This window comes from Elephas maximus, chromosome 1 (genome assembly GCF_024166365.1).
Source record: "Elephas maximus indicus isolate mEleMax1 chromosome 1, mEleMax1 primary haplotype, whole genome shotgun sequence".
Lineage (NCBI taxonomy): Eukaryota > Metazoa > Chordata > Mammalia > Proboscidea > Elephantidae > Elephas > Elephas maximus.
In genome coordinates this window covers 193693579-193714898 of record NC_064819.1, presented here as the reverse complement: position 1 = coordinate 193714898, position 21320 = coordinate 193693579, and the positions used below count along the sequence as shown (strand labels likewise).

General features: G+C 39.3%; 1 protein-coding gene across 5 annotated transcripts in view; it reads right to left on the bottom strand.

Annotated features, from left to right (window-relative positions):
- Positions 1-13888: 13888 nt before the first annotated feature.
- The window catches only part of NCOA7 (nuclear receptor coactivator 7), a 189689-nt gene continuing 182257 nt past the window's right edge, over positions 13889-21320 (bottom strand). For all 5 annotated transcript variants that reach the window (XM_049900261.1, XM_049900250.1, XM_049900276.1 and 2 more), the window contains 4 exons: positions 19003-19155; positions 17258-17353; positions 16729-16802; positions 13889-15988 (listed from right to left, as the gene is read on the bottom strand). In XM_049900261.1, the coding sequence (XP_049756218.1) occupies positions 15853-15988; positions 16729-16802; positions 17258-17353; positions 19003-19155 (459 nt within the window). In that variant the 3' untranslated portion in view covers positions 13889-15852. The remainder of the gene's footprint in view (positions 15989-16728; positions 16803-17257; positions 17354-19002; positions 19156-21320) is intronic.

Genomic DNA, 21320 nt, shown 5'->3' with positions numbered 1-21320 from the left:
AATGAAACACCTAAAAAGAAAATTTCATTTTCAGCATGCCTGATTTAAAATCAATATAATTAGAATAACAATCATTTAACTTTTATTCAGTTTGCTTCTCCTAGCGTTTAGAAGAGTTTGGGAAGAGTGACTTGAATGACTCAATTGCCATTTTTTATTTTAATCCAAATTTGTTTAGCAATGAGGGACATTCAAAAATCACTAGATAGAGCATTGTTTTTTTTAGAAATCATCATTGTCATACATTGTGGTCACAAAAAAAGGACTAAACGTGCCAATCTAGGATCTCAGGTTCTAGTCTTGCAGCTGATACAAATTATTTCCTCCATTTTGCAATCTATGTAATTTCTGTAATCCCTATAGACCACAGGGCTTCATTTCAGAATGAGAAAGTTGAATTAGGCGATCTTAAAAAAAAAAAAAAAAAAAAAATTTTTTTTTTTTTTTTTTTTAAGTTCCAGCTTGAAATCTAAAAATTGCTGAATCACTGTTTTGAGAGAAGTGTCTTGAATCAGACTGTCCTTCTGTTCACATCTCTTTGTTCCTCTCATTCCTGCATCCTCTTCCACCCCAGGTGCCTTGCCCTTGAAGTGAAAAGGAGGATGTGTTTGGAGAGGTCCTAAGGGCAGAACATGGTTTTAGGCTCCTTAGAAGCTGCTGGGGCTGACCATCTGTCTTAATGATTATGTTATTCTAGTATCAAGTTGATTTTAAATCAGGCATTTTGAAAATGAAATTTTCTTTTTAGGTATTTCATTCCATCTATTGAGGGCCCCCACTGCCAGGCACTGCCTTATTTGCTCCTGTTATGTATGCTTTCTGTATGCTCTCAAATCACATCTGATTCTGTAATGTTCTTAAACCATGTACGTGTAAGACACTATTATGTATGCTTCTATAATGCTTTTTACACTGTTATAATGTTTTTATAATGCTTTTAAACACCTATGTATAAGTCACTGCCATGGATTAAATTGTGTTCCCCTAATATATGTGTCAATTTGGCTAGGCCATGATTCCCACTATTGTGTTGTTGTCCTCCATTTTGTGAACTGATGTATTATCCTCCATTTTGTGATGTGTTATAAATCCTAACCTCTATACATTTTCTATACATGAATGAAAACCCTGGTGGCGTAGTGGTTAAGTGCTACTGCTGCTAACCAAAGGGTCGGCAGTTCAAATCCGCCAGGGGCTCCTTGGAAATTCTGTGGGGCAGTTCTACTCTGTCCTATAGGGTCGCTGAGTCGGAATCGACTTGACGGCACTGGGTTTGGGTTTTTTTTTTGGTATACATGAATGAGGCAGGATCAGTGTGGGGTGTATCTCGAGTTGCACCCTTGCTCAAGTCATACCCTTACTTAAGTCACACCCTTCAAACCTTTTATCTTACAAGAGATAAAAGGAGAAAGAAGTAAGCAGAGAGAGGAAGGACCTCACCACCACCAAGAAAGAAGACCCTGGAGCAAAGTGTGTCCTTTGGACCCAGGGATCCTGTGCTGAGTACCTCCTAGACCCAGGGGACGACTGATGCCAAAACCCATGGAGATCTCCAACGAACACCAGGCCCACAGATGTCGAAAGGATACAAGGACTCTCCTCCAGAGCTGACAGAGAAAGCAAGCCTTCCTCTAGAGCTGACACCTTGAATTTGGAATTCTAGCCTCTTAAACTATAAGATAAAAAATTTCTGATTGTTAAACCCATCAGTTGTGGTATTTCTATTTTTTTTTTTTTTTTTAGATAACTAAGACAGTCACTGTTATGGATTGAACCATGCCCCCCCAAAACGTGTGTCAACTTGGCTAGGCTGATTCCCAGTATTGTGTGGTTTTCCTCCATTTTGCAATCTATGTAATTTTCCTATCTATTGTAAATCCTAATCTCTGCCTTCAGTTAATGAGGCAAGATTAGGTTATGTTAAAGAGGATTAAGGTGGGATGCAACACCCTTACTCACATCACAGCGCTGATCAGATGTAAGGAGCGTTTCCCTGGGGTGTGGCCTGCATCACCTTTTATCTTACAAGAGATAAAAGGAGAGGGAAGTGAGCAGAGAGATAGGGGCCTCATACCATCAAGAAAGAAGAGCTGGGAGTGGTGCTTGTCCTTTGGACCCAGGGTCCCTGCACTGAAAAGCTCCTAGACCAGGGGAAGATTGATGACAAGGACCTTCCGCTAGAGCAAACAGGGAGAGAAACCATTTCCCTGCAGCTGGGGCCCCGGATTCAGACTTCTAGCCTCCTAAACTGTGAGAGAATAAATTTCTGTTTGTTAAAGGCATCCACTTGTGGTATTTCTGTTATAGCAGCACTAGCTAACTAAGACAGTCACTTATAATGTGAAGTTAGAAATACGGAATTTCAGAATTTAGAAATAGAAACATATGTCTTTCTATAATGCTCTTTAACCATTAACCATAAGTCATTAAAAAGTTGTTCTCATCTTAGAAATAGGTAATAGAAATACGTGAAGTAGGTCGTAAATAACATCCGTAAATTGTGCACCTGTGCACCTGCACTCCATCATCATGAAATGTAACAATTAGCAAAATATAAACATGTCACTAAACAACTCCCATAATTTCTAATTAATTAACTGGGCCTTGAAACATATGTAGTAAATAAGAACATAAAAGTCATGCTCTACTTGGCAATAATTCAAATCTCTATAAATTAACAAAACATAAATATGTCATACAATAATGCCCTTAATTGGCAGTAAAGCATGTCAATTATAGTTGGACGTGACAGCGCACATGGTATATAAACTTGGGAATTTCTGCTCATTTTTGGAGAGGACAGAAGCGAAAGTTCTCTCTTGGTCTTTGAAGAGCCTGCTGAGGTTTTTCTTGCCACAACCAACCTCGGACCCTCGCTACAGTGGACCTCCCCTGAGTTTGAGGGGTGTCAAGTCTCTTCCCTGAGACACTCTTTAAAGGTAAAAGCCCGAAGTCTAAATATTTGGGCTTTAACATTTAAACCAACATTATAATTGTTAATTCTGATTCTCTAATGCTAAACGAGTATCTTGAGGTCTTACTTGGGTGCCGAGCCATGACTACCTTGCAATAACCTAAACGAGTTTATGTGTAACAAACCTGAACATTATCTGAACATTTCTTTCTTTATTCATAAGGTAAAATCCTTCAGGATAGCTCCTCCCAACAACCACCCAACAAAACAAAACACCCAGCTGCCATCCTACAAAACACCCAGCTGCCATCCTACAAACACCCAGCTGCCATCCTACAGAACACCCAGCTGCCATCCTACAGAACACCCAGCTGCCATCCTACAGAACACCCAGCTGCCATCCTACAGAACACCCAGCTGCCATCCTACAGAACACCCAGCTGCCATCCTACAGAACACCCAGCTGCCATCCTCATGTATGCAGAGTAGAACTGCTCTATAGGATTTTCAATGCTGTTACTTTTTGGAAGCAGATCCCCAGGCCTTTCTTCTGAGGCACCTTTGGGTTGGTTTGAACCTCCAACCTTTTGGTTAATAGTTGAGCACTTAACCATTTGCACCACTCAGGGATTAGTTCTGCACACAGTTCCAACGTGGTAGTACCAGCATTGGAGTCTGGTATCTCTGACTCTGAAGTTCTTTCTCCTCTACCTTCTCTTTTCTATTTGTCTAAATTTTGTTCAAAACCAACTTGAAGGGAGGGGGAAGAATCATTTCCTTCTATCCTCATTTTATACACCTCCAAGTATGCCTTTGTCAGTCATTGCTACCAGGGGCTGTGCTGGAAAAACTAATAAATGAATAGAAAAGATAATCAAGGAATAAAAATACACGTTTATTGAGAACTAGAAGATCCCCATTTTAGTATGGTGTCTAGCATTTAGGAGGAGATCAGCAAATGTTTATTAAATAATCCAATACAATATTCTGTAAGAAGCAGGGACGTTTAGAAAAAATATTCAGTCTTATTGGGAAAGGGAATAATAATAATAACAAGCAACATTTATTCCTAGACACTTGTCTAAGTATTTTACGACTCCTCATAACATCCATTTGAGGTAGGTACCATTGCTCTCATTTTACAGGAAACTGAGGCGCAGAGAGTTTAAGCAATTTGTGCTAAAAAATGTAGGTACAGGGTCCAGCTAACATTTATTGCCATGAGTTCACGGTACCAGGCACTGTGACTAAATTACAGACATTATCTGATTTATGAGAAATGCTCTCTACAAGACGACTTTCTTGAATTTTTTGCCTGTTACAATTTTCCTTCCTAAATCAACACAAAAGTCTAGGACTGGAGAATCCAATATACCTCATGCCTTTGCACTCTCCCATCACCCCATAACCTAAGTGCATAATCAATTCATAGTTTGATCTTCATTTAAATGGCCTTCTGATCCTTTTTGGGGGTTTCACTTTTGGAAACCCAGACTGTGACTCACTGACAATGCCCTATAACTCCGAGGCCCTACGATGGCTTTTCAGTCTGCATTTTTAAGAATGCCAATACTGAACCTGAAAATGAAGGAAGCCTCCCCTTCTAAGGGAATCATCCTCCAGAAATCCTTACCCAGTCTTCTTTTACTGTGTAAACCCCTAAGACACAAAGGAAGAATGCAAGCTGCTAGAGAGAGGGCCATCCCTTCTTGCATCACCGTAGTCCGGATTAAAAAAGATGCCTGTAAACTTGGGATCAGTGCTGGGGAAGGTGAGGCATGGAGGGAGGGAGGGAGGAGGAGAGCTAGGAATCTCAAACCTGTGTTTTTGTCCCCGCTCTGCCACTAGCTGTGGAATGTTGGGCAATCCATTAACTTCTCTGGGCTCGCTTTCCTCATTTGTGCATGTCAGTTCTTCTAAACTCAACAAGTACTTATTGAGTGCTTTCTAGGTGCCGGGGAATATCAAGATAAATATAACGTGGTTCTAGCTATTGACGGGCTCCCAGCCAAAGAGCTTTCTTTCTAGAATAGACGACTGTGGATCTTGGTGACCGAGGTAGTTAAGCAAAGTGTGGATAGCCATGTGGTGGAGATGTTGAAAAGACTGGACAACGCTAGCATAGTATTGTGATTTAGGGCTCAGTTCTGTGGTTAGTCATAGCTGAAGACATCCTAGCTCTAACCCTCTTTAGCTCTGTGATCTCAGGCAAGTTACCTGCCCTCCTGAAGAATCAGTTTCCTCATCACTAAAATGGAGATAATAATTGCACTGTCTTCATTTTGAGAATCAAAAAAAGATAATGCATATAAAAGATGAGGGTGGATAGCTGTCATGGATTGAATTGTGTCTCCCAAAAATATCTGTCAACCTGGCTATGCCATGATTTTCAATATTGTGATTGCCCACCATTTTTTCATTTGGTATGATTTTCCTATGTGTTGTAAATCCTATCTTTCTGATGTTAATGAGATGGGATTAGTGGCAGTTATTTTAATGAGACAGGACTCAATCCACAAGATTTGATCGTGTTTTAAGCCAATCTCTTTTGAGATATAAAAGAGAGAAGCGGGCAGAGAGACAAAGTTGATCTCAAACGACCAGGAAAGCAGTGCCAGGAGCAGATCACGTTCTTTGGACCCGGGATTGCTATGTGGAGAAGCTCTAGACCAGGAGAAGATTGATGACAGAGACCTTCCCCCAGAGCTGATGGAGAGAGAGGGTCTTCCGCTGGAGGTGATGCCCTGAGTTCGGACTTTCAGCCTACTAGACTGTGAGAGAATAAATTTCTCTGTTAAAGTCATCCACTTGTGGTATATCAGTTATAGCAACACTAGATAACTAAGACAATTGTCATGCTATATAAAAGTTACATGTACTCCTCCTCCTCTTCATCAGTATTATTACTCTTAATATACAAGTGGTTCCTCAGCAAGGCATCCTGACAGAGTTTGAGATCTGGCCAGAAGTCTGTATATCAACCTTACTTGAGTCCAAGCTTACTCCCTGGAGGATGTTACTTAGAACATCCTTGTCCTAGGACCTTTCCTAAAGATAATGACCTGTGTTGACAGCATGATCAGAGGCTAGCGTAATTGAAATTGACCGTGAAAGAGGTTGTTCCTAAATGTTCTGAAGAAGAGGGGGTATAATTTAGCATACAATAAGCAAAAGGATACATTTTAGATAAGGTGAAGGATGGTGTTAATACATACTTTTGGGAGGTGTTTAAAGGAGAAATGAAAATCATTATTAAGAAACTTGGCTTGATCTTAAAAATTAGGGTCCAGAAGTCATAATACAAATGATTATTAATCTAAGTACAAGCAAATAATATAAAAATTCCTCTTATATGAAAAAAATTATGTATTTTAAAAATGGAAATTGCGCAAAATATTTGCAACACATATGAAAAAGAAGTTGGTAAAAAATCTTCAACTTCCTCATCTTTGGCATTAGTGGCTGGTGCATAAATTTGATAATAGTCATATTAACTGGTATTCCTTGTCCCAGTATCCCTTGTAGGCATATGGATATTATTCTATCGCTGACAGTGTCATACTTCAGGATAGGTCTAGAAATGTTCTTTTGATGATGACTATGATGCCATTCCTCTTCAATCTGTCATTCCCAGCAGAGTAGACCATATGATTATTGGGTTAAAAATGGTCAATACCAGTCCATTTCAGCTCACTAATGCCTGCAATATCGGTCTTTATGCATTCCATTTCATTTTTGACAACTTACAAATTTCCTAGATTCATACTGCGTATTCCACATTCTGATTACTAATGGATGCTTGTAGCTATTTCTTCTCATTTTGATAATTGAATATTACTGGTGATTGGAATGGGAAAGTAGGAAACAAATAAGAAGGACCTGTATTTTGAAAATATGGCCTTGGTGATAGAAATGGCACCAGAGATTGCACAATAGAATTTTGCAAGACCAACAACTTCTGCACTGCAGACACCTTTTTTCAACAACATAAATGGCAACCGTACATGTAGACCTTGCTAGATGGAATACACAGGAATCAAACTGACTACATCTGTGGAAAGAGATGATGAAAATTCAATATCATCAGTCAGAACAAGGCCAGGGGCTGACCGTGGAACAGACTATCAATTGCACATACAAAAGTTCAGGTTGAAACTGAACAAAATTAAAAGAAGCCCATGACAGCCAAAGTATGAACTTGATTATATGCCACCTGAATTCGGAAACCATCTCAAAACAGATCTGAGGCATTGAAGACTAATGGCTGAAGGCCAGACGAGTTGGATGACATCAAGGACATCATATGTGAAGAAAGCAAAACGTCATTAAAAAGACAGGAAAGAAAGAAAAGACCAAAATGATGTCAAAAGAGGCTCTGAAACTTGCTCTTGAACTTTGAGTAGCTAAAGCGCATGGAAGAAATGGTGGCGTAAAAAAGACAAACATAGGATTTTAAAAGGCAGCTCGAGAAGATAAAGTATTATAATGAAATATGCAGAGATCTGGAGTTAGAAAATCAAAAGGGAAGAACATGCACTCGACATTTCTCAAGCTGAAAGAACTGAAGAAAAAATTCAAGCCTCCAGTTGCAATATTGAAGGATTCTATGGGCAAAATATTGAATGACACAGGAAGCATCAAAAGAAGATGGGAGGAATACACAGAGGCCCTGTACCAAAAAGAACTGGTCAATGTTCAACCATTTCAGGAGTCAGCATATAATCAAGAATCGACGGTACTGAAGGAAAAAGTCCAAGCTGCACTGAACAGAAAAAAAAAAAAACACAAGGCTCCAGCAATTGACAGAATACCAACTGAGATGTTTCAGTAAATGGGTGCAGCACTGGAGGTGCTTACTCATCTATGCCAAGAAATTTGGAAGACAGCTCCTGGCCAACTGACTGGAAGAGATCCACATTTGTGCCCATTCCAAAGAAAGGTGATCCAACAGAATGCAGAAATTATTGAATACCATTAATATCACAGGCAAGTAAAATATTGCTGAAGATAATTAAAAAATGGTTGCAGCAGTACATCGATAGGAAACTGCTAGATATTCAGCTGAATTCAGAAGAGGTCATAGAACAAGGGATATCATTGCTGATGTCAGATGGATCTTAGATGAAAGCAAAGAATACAAATTACGGATAATGTTGTGAAGAATAGGAATTCCAGAACACTTAACTGTGCTCATGAGGAACCTTTACATAGACCAAGAGGCAGCTGTTCAAACAGAACAAGGGGATACTGTGTGGTTTAAAATAAGGAAAGATGTGTGTCAGGGTTGTACTCTTTCACCATACGTATTCAATCTGTATGCTGACCAAAGAATCCAAGAAGCTGGACTACATGAATAACGCAGCATAAGGATTGGTGGAAGACTCATTAAAACCTGCATTATGCAGATGACACAACCTTGCTTGCTGAAAGAGGACTTGAAGCAGTTACTGATGATGATCAAAGACTATAGCCTTCCGTATGGATATACCTCAACATAAAGAAAACAAAAATCCTCATATCTAAACCAGTAAGCAACATCATGATAAAACCCACTACACCCACAACATCATGATAAATGGAGAAAATATTGAAGTTATCAAGGATTTCATTTTACTTGAATCCACAAGCAACGCTCATGGAAGCAGCAGTCAAGAAATCAAAAGACGTACTGCATTGGGCAAATCTGCTGCTAAAGACCTTTTTAAAGTGTTGAAAAGTAAATATGTCAGTTTGAGAACTAAGGGTGCACCTGACCCAAGCCGTGATATTTTAAATCACTTCATATGCATGAGAAAGCTGGACAGTGAATAAAGAAGATCAAACAAGAACTGATGCCTTTGAATTATGGTGTTGGTGAAGAATATTGAATATACCATGGACTGCCAGAAGAACAAGTCTGTCTTGAAAGTACAGCCAAAGCGCTCCTTGGAAGCAAGAATGATAAGACTTCGTGTCATGTACTTTAGACATGTTATAAGGAGGAACCAGTCCCTGTAAAAGAATGTTATGCTTGATAAGGTAGAGGGTCAGCAAAAAGTGGAAGACCCTCAATGAGATGGATTGACACAGTGGCTACAACAATGGGCTCAACAATAGCAAAGATTGTGAGGATGGTGCAGGACTAGGCAGTGTTTTATTCTGTTGTACACAGGATTACTGAGTTGGAACCAACCTGATGGTACCTAACAACAATACACATGAAAAGGGATAATTTTGTGACTATACAAAAGTAACACTTACCAATCAGTAAGAAAACGATAAATAACTCAGTAGAAAAAGGTACCATGGACATGAACAGACTATCCAGAGAAGAAGACATACAAATAGACAGTACATGTGAGAAAATGTTTAAGCTCATTCATTATTAAAGAATGAAAATTAAAGCAAAATATTATTTTGGCAAAGATTTTTAAAAGATTCACAATAACCAGTCAATAACCAATAACCAGTATTTATGAGGGTGTGTGGTAACTGCTAACTGGCATGATAATACACAGTTGCTATAAACTAGCATAATCTTAACATTTGTGGAAGAATAATTTATAGTATCTTTAAATTTTTTTTTTAAATTAGAAATGCACACACTCTTTGATTCGCTGCTAAGTATTGTCCTATAAATATGTATTTTATAAATGCACAAAGTTCTACACAGTAGGTTGTTTAAGAATTGTTTGTAATAGCCCCCCTCCAAAAAAAGTTCATTATGAAAAAGTAAATGATAGACCTATGCAATGAAGAATGAAGTAAGTCCACATACACTGATATAAAATGTTGTTTGTTAATTTATATAAATTATAAGGGGAAACGGCAAACAGTATTGGTACATAGGATGCTTCTTTTTACATAAAAAAAAGATATAAATAAGCTTATGTATCTTTTTTTTTTATCACCCAGGTAGGGCTCAAAACTTTTAAAGACTGAGAGGCGCAAAGCATGGTGGTTAAACGCATGGATTGTGGAGCGACTCCCTGGGTTTGAATTGCAGCTCTGGAGCTTACTAGTTATGTGAACTTTGGTAAATTATTTAACATCTATGTGCCTCAGTTTCCTTATCTGTAATGTGGGGATAAAGATAATAACCACCATATGATTGGTATGATGATTAAGGCACTTAAAACAGTAGCTGGCATAAAGTAAACCAAAAACTGAACCCTTGCTATCAAGTTGATTCCAAACCCATAGCAACCCTGTAGGTCTATAGGGTTTCCAAGGAGCAGCTGGTGGATTCGAACTGCCAGCCTTTTGATTAGCAGCCTGAGCTCTTAGCCACTGTACTATCAGGGCTCCTGTAAGCGTTATATTAAATATTTGTTAAATAAATAAATAACTTCTAATGGAGGAATCACCTAATCATATAACCAGGTGATCTGATCACATAACCTGCTGAAAGGGATCTATGCCAACTCTCTCTGGGACCTCCATGCCAAACCTACACACTTTTCTGTCTCTTTCGGGGATCTAACAGGGAAACAAGACTGCTACAAAAGAACAAGACTGGGCCTTGTTGGGTGTGGAGAAATAATGGGGACTTTTAACAGCTCTCAAACTCAGTGTCAATATCTCAACACAGCACGTCTGTAGGCATATTTTTATTGTTAATTGGAGTCTTCAAAGTGCTGATCCCAGTCAGTTTTTAGGTAAAATGTGGCTGGTTCATTAGCCAGTGGAGGGTGATGTTAAGCCAGGAAGGGCTGCTATGGGAGCTAAAGACTGACATTGGCAGAATTTCAATGTTTTCAAGATGGTATCAAGTAGAATTTTTTAGCCAAAGAGGCATGAGAAAACACGCCTTGGCATCCAAGCTTGTTGAACATGAACAAGGCTGGGTGTTTCCTGTTTAGCATTTCTCCTAAGGATTATGTCAAACTAGATCAGGGTTGCAAAAAGTAACCCTAGAAGTAGAGGAGTTGATGAAATGATGGGGCCCATGTTGATGGCTAATGGGACACTAAAGCTATTTTAATGGTCTCTCTTTGATGGCCTTTGATGAACTTTCACTCTAACGGTTGATACTGAAAACTTTCACTATGTGTAGTCAGATTCTCTGGGTGGGCATGTGGCTAGTGGGCATCCGAACTGGCATAAGAAGATTGGTCACTGAATAGCACTAAGACATTTTTGGTGGTTCCATTATTCCTGCGTGTTCTGAATATGCATAATTCTGTAGAAGGAAGCAGACTTTTTTTTCTTTCCTGTTGTCCATCGTGGGTTGTAGATGGGTGCCTGGTGAGGGATATGGCATTCTACAGAGCTGCTATGAGCAGTGGAATGTTCATTGTAGGAAGAAAGCCTGTGTTAACGGCCAAGCCAGCAAAGCTTTATGTGACAAGGCCTAGGCATTGAGAGAGGTTTACATTACCTTTGGTTAGAAGATGTATTTCGTTAGAGACGGAAATAAGTAATCCTATAGAGAGCCACACTTTTAGTATGGAAAGACTATGGGGGAACTCAGCTCTCTTTATTACCTGCGTGGCTCAAAAGAGCTTTGAAAGGTTGGTGGTTCAAATCCACCCAGTGGCACTGTGGAAGAAAGTTCTGGCAATTTACTTCTGTAAGATTTTAGCCATTTAAAACACTATGGAGCAATACTTCTACTCTGAAACAGATGGGGTTGCAATGAGTTTTCTTCGTTTGTTTTTTGTTACCTACATAGGGACACGTTAGGAGGTGCCAAGCTGTGTGAAGATTCGTAATGCCAAAGTGTTTGGAAGCAAAGGTTTTCTTCTGGTGTGGGAGTAGCAGCCCGAGTTAATCGCTAGTGAAAATACGATTTGGCACTAACATCTTGAGAGCTGAGCTGTTCAATATGGTAGCCACTGTCCACATGTGGCTATTTCAATTGATTTAAAATTCAGTAAAATTAAAATTTCAGTTCCTCAGTCACCCAAGTCACATTTCAAGTGCTCAATAGCCACATGTGGGAAATAGCTACTGTATTGGACAGTGCAGATTCATGGTTCATTTCTATCATTGCTGAAAGTTCCATTGGATCTGGAAGATAATCAACAGGTCCCTGAAGAAACACCCTTTTTTCTTTTTTTAAATATATATCTTTATTGTGTTTTACGTGAAAGTTTACAAATCAAGTCAGTCTCTCATACAAAACCTTATATACTTTTATATACTCCTGGTGGTGTAGTGGTTAAGTGCCATGGCTGCTAGCCAAAGGGTTGGCAGTTTGAATTCACCAGGTGCTCCTTGGAAACTCTAGGGGGCAGTTCTGCTCTGTCCTATAGGGTTGCTATGAGTTGGAATCGACTCGACAGCACTGGTTTTTTTTTATATACTCCTAGCTGCTTTCACCCTAATGAGACAGCATACTTCTTTTCTCCACCCTGCATTTCCGTGTCCATTCAACCAGCTTCTGTCCCCCTTGGACTTCACATCTCCCTTCCAGACAGGAGCTGCACACATAGTCTAATGTGTCTACTTGAACCAAGAAGCCCGATCCTCACCAGTACCATTTTCTGTCTTATAGTCCAGTCCAATCCCTGTCTGAAGAGTTGGCTTTAGGAATGGTTCCTGCCTTGGGCTAACAGGTCTGGGAAGAAACACCATTTTGATGACCTTGTTGACCGTACTAGGGTGGCCTTGTCTAGTTTTTAGTTTGAACCATTAGAGATTTGAAACAGAGAGGGAGGAAGACCTCAAATTTTGGTGTGCATTGTGAAGCTTGATTTTCCAGGAAAAGACACCGACTCTTAAGAATTACTATGGATAATGGTTATAGGTAAGGAGGTGGGAGCAAAGGATGTGGTTAGGGCTTCCCCTGAGTGAGAAAAGGTATGTGACCCAATGGCAGAAGGAAGTGGTTAAAGCCATTTTTGATATTTGCACAAGAATTGAGTGTGGCTGCCTTTATCTTAAATTGTCTGGAACTTCCCTTGGCTTTTGACCTCCTTATCTTGCTTCATCTGATTATACTGGTAAAAATGGGTTAGGCATCTTAAGAAGGTTATGAGTCTCAGCTTTCCGTTCTGTCTTTCAAGGTTCTCAATGCCTTCCTCAGAATGAGAGTAGTTCATTATCAGCCTTGTTTCATGTGCCTTTAGAACTGGATTAATCAAGGAAAGGGAAATCAAATGAAGGGCAATCAGAACTTCTCACGGTAGTTTAGGGTGCCCCTGGTGGCTTGTAGCATAAGCCAAAAAAAAAAAAAAAAAAAAACACCAAACCTACCTCCGTCAAGTCCGACTCATAGTGACCCTATAGGACACAGTAGAACTGCCCCATAGGGTTTCCAATGAGCGCCTGGTGCATTCGAACTGCTGACCTTTTGGTTTGCAGCCATAGCTCTTAACCACTACATGTCTAAATAATTTTCAGCAGAGGCTGAGGAAACATTTGGCTGACTCCTCCCATCCAAATTCTTTGATATGAACTTAGGACATGAAGAATGGAGAAACAATAAAGACTGTTTGGGGGTCTTCATCTTTAGGAGCTTGGTGGCAAGCTGGTAGTGTAGTGTAATCAACAAGATGACAAAGAAAATTTATCAGCTGGTAAGATCTCCTTGTGGAAATTAGAAAGTGGGTCAACAGAGATGATAAAAGGAGGAAGCCACTATTCACAGAAAGGTTAGAAGGATTAAGAACAGAGAAGAAGGTGGTAAAAGAGCCAAGAGTGGTCTCTAGTAACTATAAAAAAAACAAACCCATTGCTGTGGAATCGATTCTGACTCAGAGTGGCCCTATAGGACAGAGTAGAACTGTCCCACAGAGTTTCCAAGGAGTGCCTGGTGGATTCGAACTGCCACCCCTTTTGGTTAGCAGCCATAGCATTTAACCACTATGCCAGCAGGGTTTCCCTAGTAACTGTAACAGGGGTAGTTTTTATGAACTAGTAAGAGAATAAGAGACTGGCTACAGGGAATGAAGTGGGAGTTGCCAGGGCAGCAATGAAAACATAAGCATTGCACTTTGCTTATCGTTGAATATTTCATCATTCTGTCACCCAATAAAAAAGAAAATCACACTGAATGCATAAATTCCTTTATTGAAAATATTGGGATAGCATTGCATTACATATATTCAATATCCATAAATGAAGGGTCACGCATTTCTGATTGAACAATACTGTTTTAAATAGAGAACACAGCATCTGGATATGCTCTCACAAGGATAGTACCATGGACTAAATTAGATAAGAGTGAACTATATGCAAAATGACCATTATGCTTGCTAATAGCACATGGCTGCAAATGGCATAAATGGTAACTGTGATCATCACGAGACATTCCTGGTATCTCACACGAAAACATTATTTAAGGAGCAGATTAAGGTTAAACTGCCAGTATCTTGTTAATGGAGAGTTCTCAATAGGAGGTGAAAAGTACACCCGGGCTACCGATTTAAGATTTTATAGCAGCCACTTAAAATCACATGGACCGTGAGTAGAGTCCAATAATTGATGATTTGCCTGGAGACCACCTGGCCATTTGTTTGTTCCCTTTTATGAACAGTCTAAAACAAGAGAATAATCTAAATGAAATATTCTGCCAGCTTAAGTCTAATATTAAGCCTAATAAAAAAAAAAATTCACAGGTAGGTAAATAGTACTTACTAATTTTTTTTCCTCAAAGATCACTAGGGATACAATTCAGGACAGACCACTTCTCAGCTTTGGCTATTATTTGAAGTTTTTTTTCTATTAGCAGTCTTTGGCTTTCATCAGATTCAGGCAATCAATAACATTGGTTAAGTTTTTGACAAGGTTTTATTATGATTAATTGTTTTTAATAAAGAAGTAGTTTAGTGATGTGAAAATGGGTTGATATAAACAAAGCTTTTCCTTTTTATTCCAATTTTTGTATGAATGCTTTTCTTTTTCTCATATAAAAGAGTCTAAAATTAAGACTATTGGGCTCATTAAAAATTTTTCATTTGATTTAAAAATTGTAGAAATTAAAACACTCAATTCTTTTTAAAGCAGAAGCCTGCTTGCAAATGTGAAAACTTGGGGAAAATTATGCAAACAACCATAAACATAAAATTTTTGTTTAAGACACATGATCTTATAAGAAACAAAACACTTTCTTCTCAGAAGCAGAGTTTAGGTTCACAAAGGTATCCATTTATATAAACATCAACTTACATCTGTGAAAAATGGTTCTTTCTTCTTTACACACGTATATAAATATGTTCAAGGTATGTAACTAAAAATTTACCTTTTCAATGGCCTATACTAGTCAAATCAATGAACACTGACAACGAGTTTAAAAATACTCAGAATTATGCACTCAATATACATATCCTGCTTAAGACATACCACCCTAAACAATCAGGGCAAAAAAAAAAAAAAAAAAAAAAATTCAATATAAAATTATATAAATCAAATGGATTTGTTGCCAAAACTTAGCACAAAATCTATACATGTATTTTAAGATTTGACACAATAAAAGAAAAAATAAAACAACTGCTAACACACTTCAGACAACGTATTCAAAATAATAAATAAGTTTTAAAAAAAGCATATATTCCCTTTAAGTGCTGTGCACTTTCATTTTTCTAAATAAGACCTCTTCCATGGCAAACAATAGTATGCTGTACACTTTCGTGATGAAATTTACACTGATAAATACCCAGCGCATGTATATATTGCCACAACCTCCGCTCCCCCCGCCCCGTTACCAAAAATAAAAATTGCATTCAACTCATACATCTATAAAGACTCTGATTCCTCACTGGATGGATTTGAAGGAGGTGGGGTATAATCTGAACTTCAAATTTCTTTCTTCAGTGTCTGCCCTCCACAAGTACCTTTCCGAATCTTTCTGCAATGGGATCGTGCTCTGAGATGATGGCAGAAAGAAAGCGTTACGATAGGATGAAGCAGCCTGGGCCAGAGCTTCGTCTTCCAGCAAGCTTGAGTGAGGCTTATCGAACCCAGTCTTTTTAACGTTCTATCTCAAGGTATCTTATCTCAAGGCATTCTCAATATCACTCAAATGTCCATACCTCTAGGTCCTGAACTATGAAGTCTTCCTTTTTAGAAAGAATATCATTATTGAAAGTGCTGCAGGAGTTGCTTCGTCCATGGTATAAATCAGCATCTAGCCATAAACCAAATCTTCCCCTGGAGAAGGTTTAAAAAAAAAAAAAAAGGTGAAAACATTCTAATCTTATGCGGCACACTTTCTGTCTTCCCTTGCCCCTTCCTCTTTCCTTTATTCTATAAACAGACTAAACTCTAAACTGCTTGTAAAATAAACCAAAAAAACCAAACCTATTGCCGTCGAGTCAATTCTGACTCATAGCGACCCTATAGGACAGAGTAGAACTACCTCATAGAGTTTCCAAGAAGCACCTGGTGGATTTGAACTGCCGACCTTTTGGTTAACAGTCATAGCACTTAACCACTACACCACCAGGGTTTTGTAAAACAAAGGATTAAAAAAAAAAAGAAAACCCAAACATGTTGCCACTGAGTTGATTTCCACTGATAGCAACCCGGTAAGACAGAGTAGAACTGCCTCCACAGGGTTTCCAAGGTGCAATTGGTGGATTTGAACTGCTGATCTTTTGGTTAGCAGCCGAGCTCTTACCCACTGTGCCACCAGGGCTCCAAAACAAAGGATATATTCCCTTTATTTCATTTAGATGACCCATCTTTCCTAAAAGACAAATGGTAGTAATCCCTCATTTAAACCTATAAATAAGTAATTTTATCTTTAATTCTTAGTGTCATGTGTTAGGCCACTGTCCTAGTTAAACACATGGACTAGTTAAAATCACCTAACACCTAGGTTTTGTTTACCTGCGTCAAAACAGATCTACTCAGGTCAGGTGGTAAATTACAAAACAATAAAACCTTACCCTCCACCACCAAGTTCTAAAGAACTTATGTCTCCATTGATAAAGTATGAGTTTTCTCCACTCCATTTAAAGACCTTGAGGTAGAAACACAAAACAGAGAACAGGCATTTTAATCTGGAGAATTAGCAAAGAGGGAATATTAGGATTTTTTATTTGTTTGTGGAAGGTAACCACTCCATTGGCTGAGAAGGTTCCTGACTACTGGACCTGAGCCACAGCAGGACCAGTTCTCTGAAGGGATTATGAAATAAAGGCCTTTCAGGCACTCGGGTGCCACACCCGCCCCCTCCCTGGGTTGCAGACTATGCAGAAGTGGCGTTCCCACCGCCTGGGGACTCTAAGCAGTGCGTGTGCTACTGTCAGGAAGTGCTGACCCAAGTTGGAGTGCGGTTTATGGCTAGAGATTCCAAGTTGAGGTTGTGTGACAGGCGCTGGTCCAGTGCCCACCCTGAGCCCCCACCAACCCCAACACGATGACATCAGGAGGTCAGATATATGTACACATTTTAAAAAAAGCACATTTAGGTACCTTGAAATTGGGGCTAAAAGTGTAGAGAAAAGTTTCGCCTGTGCCATAGTAGTGGTCACTGAACTTGAAAGGATGAGTTGCATATGCTCCAAAAATCTGTCAAAAGAAAACAGAAACGTTACCTACTTTCAAAGACAAATCTCCCAAAGAAAGGCTTTCTGAAATATTTCTGACACAATCCTGTTCTGAGATCTCATTATACCTCTTTTAATAAGGATTATTGCTAAATTGGAGCGCTTAAGTAAAAAGACCACCAACAAAGGAGCAAACAAAATGTCCCTAGCTCTAATTGGAACCCAAGTAGCCAGGCTCCCTGGTGCATGGAAAATCCATCAGACGAACCTTAGAGAACTTGTTTGTCAAAGGCCAACAATTTGTTCCAATTTAAAAGGCTTCCAAAATCCACTATGGGGACAAATTTCCTTTAGTGAATACAGACAATGTATTGGGAACATTAAACAGCAAGAAAATGTACCCTGAACACAGAAATGAGGGCTTGGGAGAACAAAGTTTTATGTGTTTTAAAAGACCAGGGCGAGACATTTCCCCAGAGAAACTTTCCTCCCTTTTGATTCGTAAAAATGGAAGTATTATACTTGTCAATAATTCTGTCCTTAACATGGCTGATCCAGTGTATCTTACTTTGAAACAGCTTTCAAGGAAAAAAAATTCCTTAATATTATGAGCTTTAAAATAGATTTATACGTGTTTACATCAATGATTCTTTTTTTTTCTTGTTAGGAGGTGGGAAAGAGAGCCAAATTACCTGAGAAGTGGCATTTTCAGAATAAGCCTGTCTACTGCTTCAGCTTCCTGTCCTTCGGCTCAGATCCTGATCAATACTTGTGTGTATGTATGGGGCAGGGGGGTCATGAGCATATATATTTTGAAAATGTCCTTAGGTGATTCTGACATGCCCTCTTCCAAATCCCACTTGAGAAACAATGCTTTAAAAATGGATGTTATCTGAAAAGTCTTAGACTTTTTCAAAATAATTACAATTGGATTTTAATCACTGTAGGTACTCTTTCTCTCCGATTACACTCAGTTTCTGATTACTTGAAATACTAATCTCAGGCAGAATATAAGTCTAGAAACTCTAACCAATGTTCATAGTACTTCCTGCTACCAAATTTTTCCCTAGAGCTGCTAAGAACAAAAACATCAAAAATCTTTTTCCCTTCTTCTGGTTATCTTTGAGTAAAATAACTAAAATACAACTCAGACAGTCATCTTTCTTTAAAAGCCTGGTACTAAAATATGACAAAGGCATACGGCCATCAGAGGAGGAAAGTGGCCCCTTTATGATCAATAGATAGGAACAGTCACCCTTGCTCTCATTCTGTGGATGATTCTAAATAATTACATGCTTTCTTAAACAGTCATTTCTTACCAATCAGGGAGCTTTGTTTAACAACTGGGGACTGGATAATACCAAGGAATTACTGTTAATTTTGTTAGGTCCATAGCACTGTGATTATTTAAGAGAATGTCCATTTTCTCTTTAGAGATGCATTCTAAAGTACATAGGGGTGAAGTGATAGGATGATTGGGGTTTATTACAATACTTCAGCAAAGAACAACACAGAAGGCAAAGAGAGGCAAGACAGATGAGGCAAATGTAGCAAAATCTTGCTAACTGTGGAATCTGGGCAATGCAGGTTCATTTTATTAATCTGTCTACTAGTATGCAAATCTGAAGATCTTCATTAAAAAAGGTTTTCTGTGACAGGATCAGGCCTCACCTGATTATCCATATCTTTGATGACCAATAGGACAGGACTATCTAGAGATGCTGATTTCCGATAGAGAGTTTTCAAGCTGGTGCCGTGTTCTAACGTGCTATATGCAAGTCTCCATGGATACCCCTGCACCCTTGCTGGAAGGCGTCGGGCCAGCTGCAAATTCAAAGATGGAGATGTAAATATACATGCACCCACAAATCACTCATGAACCTTGGCACAAAGCAACTGCCTGTGGCTCAAACTCAAAATGATACAGTTACTTACACATTGCTCTCCTTTACTCTGGCGAGTATTTGCCACTATAAACCAAGAGAGGGAAGAGAAGAAAATCATTGCTCTGGCAGTATTTACCTTGGCAGGGATGAGGCCCAGGGCATGTTTTCCCCCTCAGGGGCTTGACAGCGGTGTGCGATGCCACTGTGTATTTAAAGACACAGTATCCAGCTTGATAAACAGGTATGAACTAGACACATGCTCTTCCTTTCTCACTTTAACTGGACTTTCACCAAACAGTTCATATGCTTCTCCAACTGTTCTTTCTAAAGCCTCATAGGCTCAGAGCTGCTAATGAGAACTGTAGCAGTGATGGCAAGAAAACACGAGTGTTTTTATGCCAGTAATTAGATGTAAGGAGCCCCGGTAGCGCAATGGCTAAGCGGTTGGATGCTAATGGAAATACAAGTAAAGTGTATTTGCTGTATTATCCACCCAGTGACTCTGCAGAAGAAAGGCCTGGTGACCCCCTCCTGTAAAGGTTACAGCCTAGAAGCCCCTGTGAGGTAGTTCTACCCTGTCACATGGGCTGGCTATGAGTTGAAAATCGGCTTGACAGCACCTAACAACAACAGTTAGATTGTCGTCTGTTCTCACTGTCACCTGTACCTTTCATCTACGTTAAGATTTACCTTGACCTTGGTTGTCATAAATATCAATGTGTATCTCTTTAAAATATTAACAAAGGAGGTTAGAAAGTGCCGAATTCTTCAAAGTGCTTAAAATCAGTTCTATTATCATCATTAACCCCATCTCTGTAACTGCTCAGTCAAGTCTCTCGGCCGACCTGGGCCTTCGTGGGCTCACCTGTAAAATGAGGCGGTTGAACTGGACGATCCTTTACCTAGTTACTATAGAGCCAATTCAGACTCCTGGCGACCCCATGTGTGTCAGAGTAGAACTGTGCTCCAAAGGGCTTCCAATGGCTGATTTTTTAGAAGCGGATCACCAGGCCTTTCTCCTGAGGTGCCTCCGGATGGACTTAAACCTCGTTATATATACATATAAAATTATATTTATTTTGTTATTGCTGCGAATATACACAGCAGAACCTCTAACTTTTAGGTTAGCAGCAGAGCATGCTAAATGTTTGCATTACATAGCGACTATGATGACCCTTTAAGGTCTCTAAATTCATTGTTTCTAAGCTGATTTGGTGAGGAAAGCCAAATCAAAAAACCAAACCAAACCCAGTGCTGTCGAGTCGATTCCGACTCAGAGCGACCCTATAGCTAAAAAAAAAAAAAAGTACATTATAGTATTTTATCAGTTCATAAAAACAGTAATAGAGATTTTCAGAAAATATAAAATACACAAAAAAAATTAAAGAAAAAGGAAATATCTTCATAGCGGCAGATATTTTTCATAAAGCAAGTAAAGTACATTTGCAGTATGACGTTTATTGGGCCCTATAAATTAAAGTCATTGGAAGGCTGCAATAATCACTAGGATAAATTTGGAGCATTTCTAAGCACATTCGAACTAGGATAAACCAGTTGTTGTTGAGTCAATTCCAACTCATGGCGACCCCATGTGTGTCAAGAGTAGGGCTGTACGTGGATCAGGTGGACACCTGAGACTATGCTGGCATCTCCTGCCTGGAGGGGAGATGCGAGGGTAGAGGGGGTTAGAAGCTGGCAAAAAGGACACAAAGAGAGAGAGTGGAAGGAAGGAGCAGGCTGTCTCATTGGGGGGAGAGTAACTGGGAGTATGCAGCAAGGTGGATATAAGTTTTTAAGTGAGAGACTGACTTCATTTGTAAACGTTCACTTAAAGCACAATAAAAATTATTAAAAAAAAAAAAAAGTAGAGCTGTGCTCTATAGGGTTTTCAATGGTTGATTTTTTTGGAAATAGGTCTCCAGGCCTTTCTTCCACGATGCCTCTGGATGGACTTGAACCTCCAACCTTTTGGTTACCAACCGAATGCATTAACCACTTGGACCAGCTGAAGACTCCAAGACCATGCTAAACCCCCCAAAAACCCCAAATCCACTGCCGTCGATTCTGACTCACAGCTACTCCATAGGACAGAGTAGAACTGTC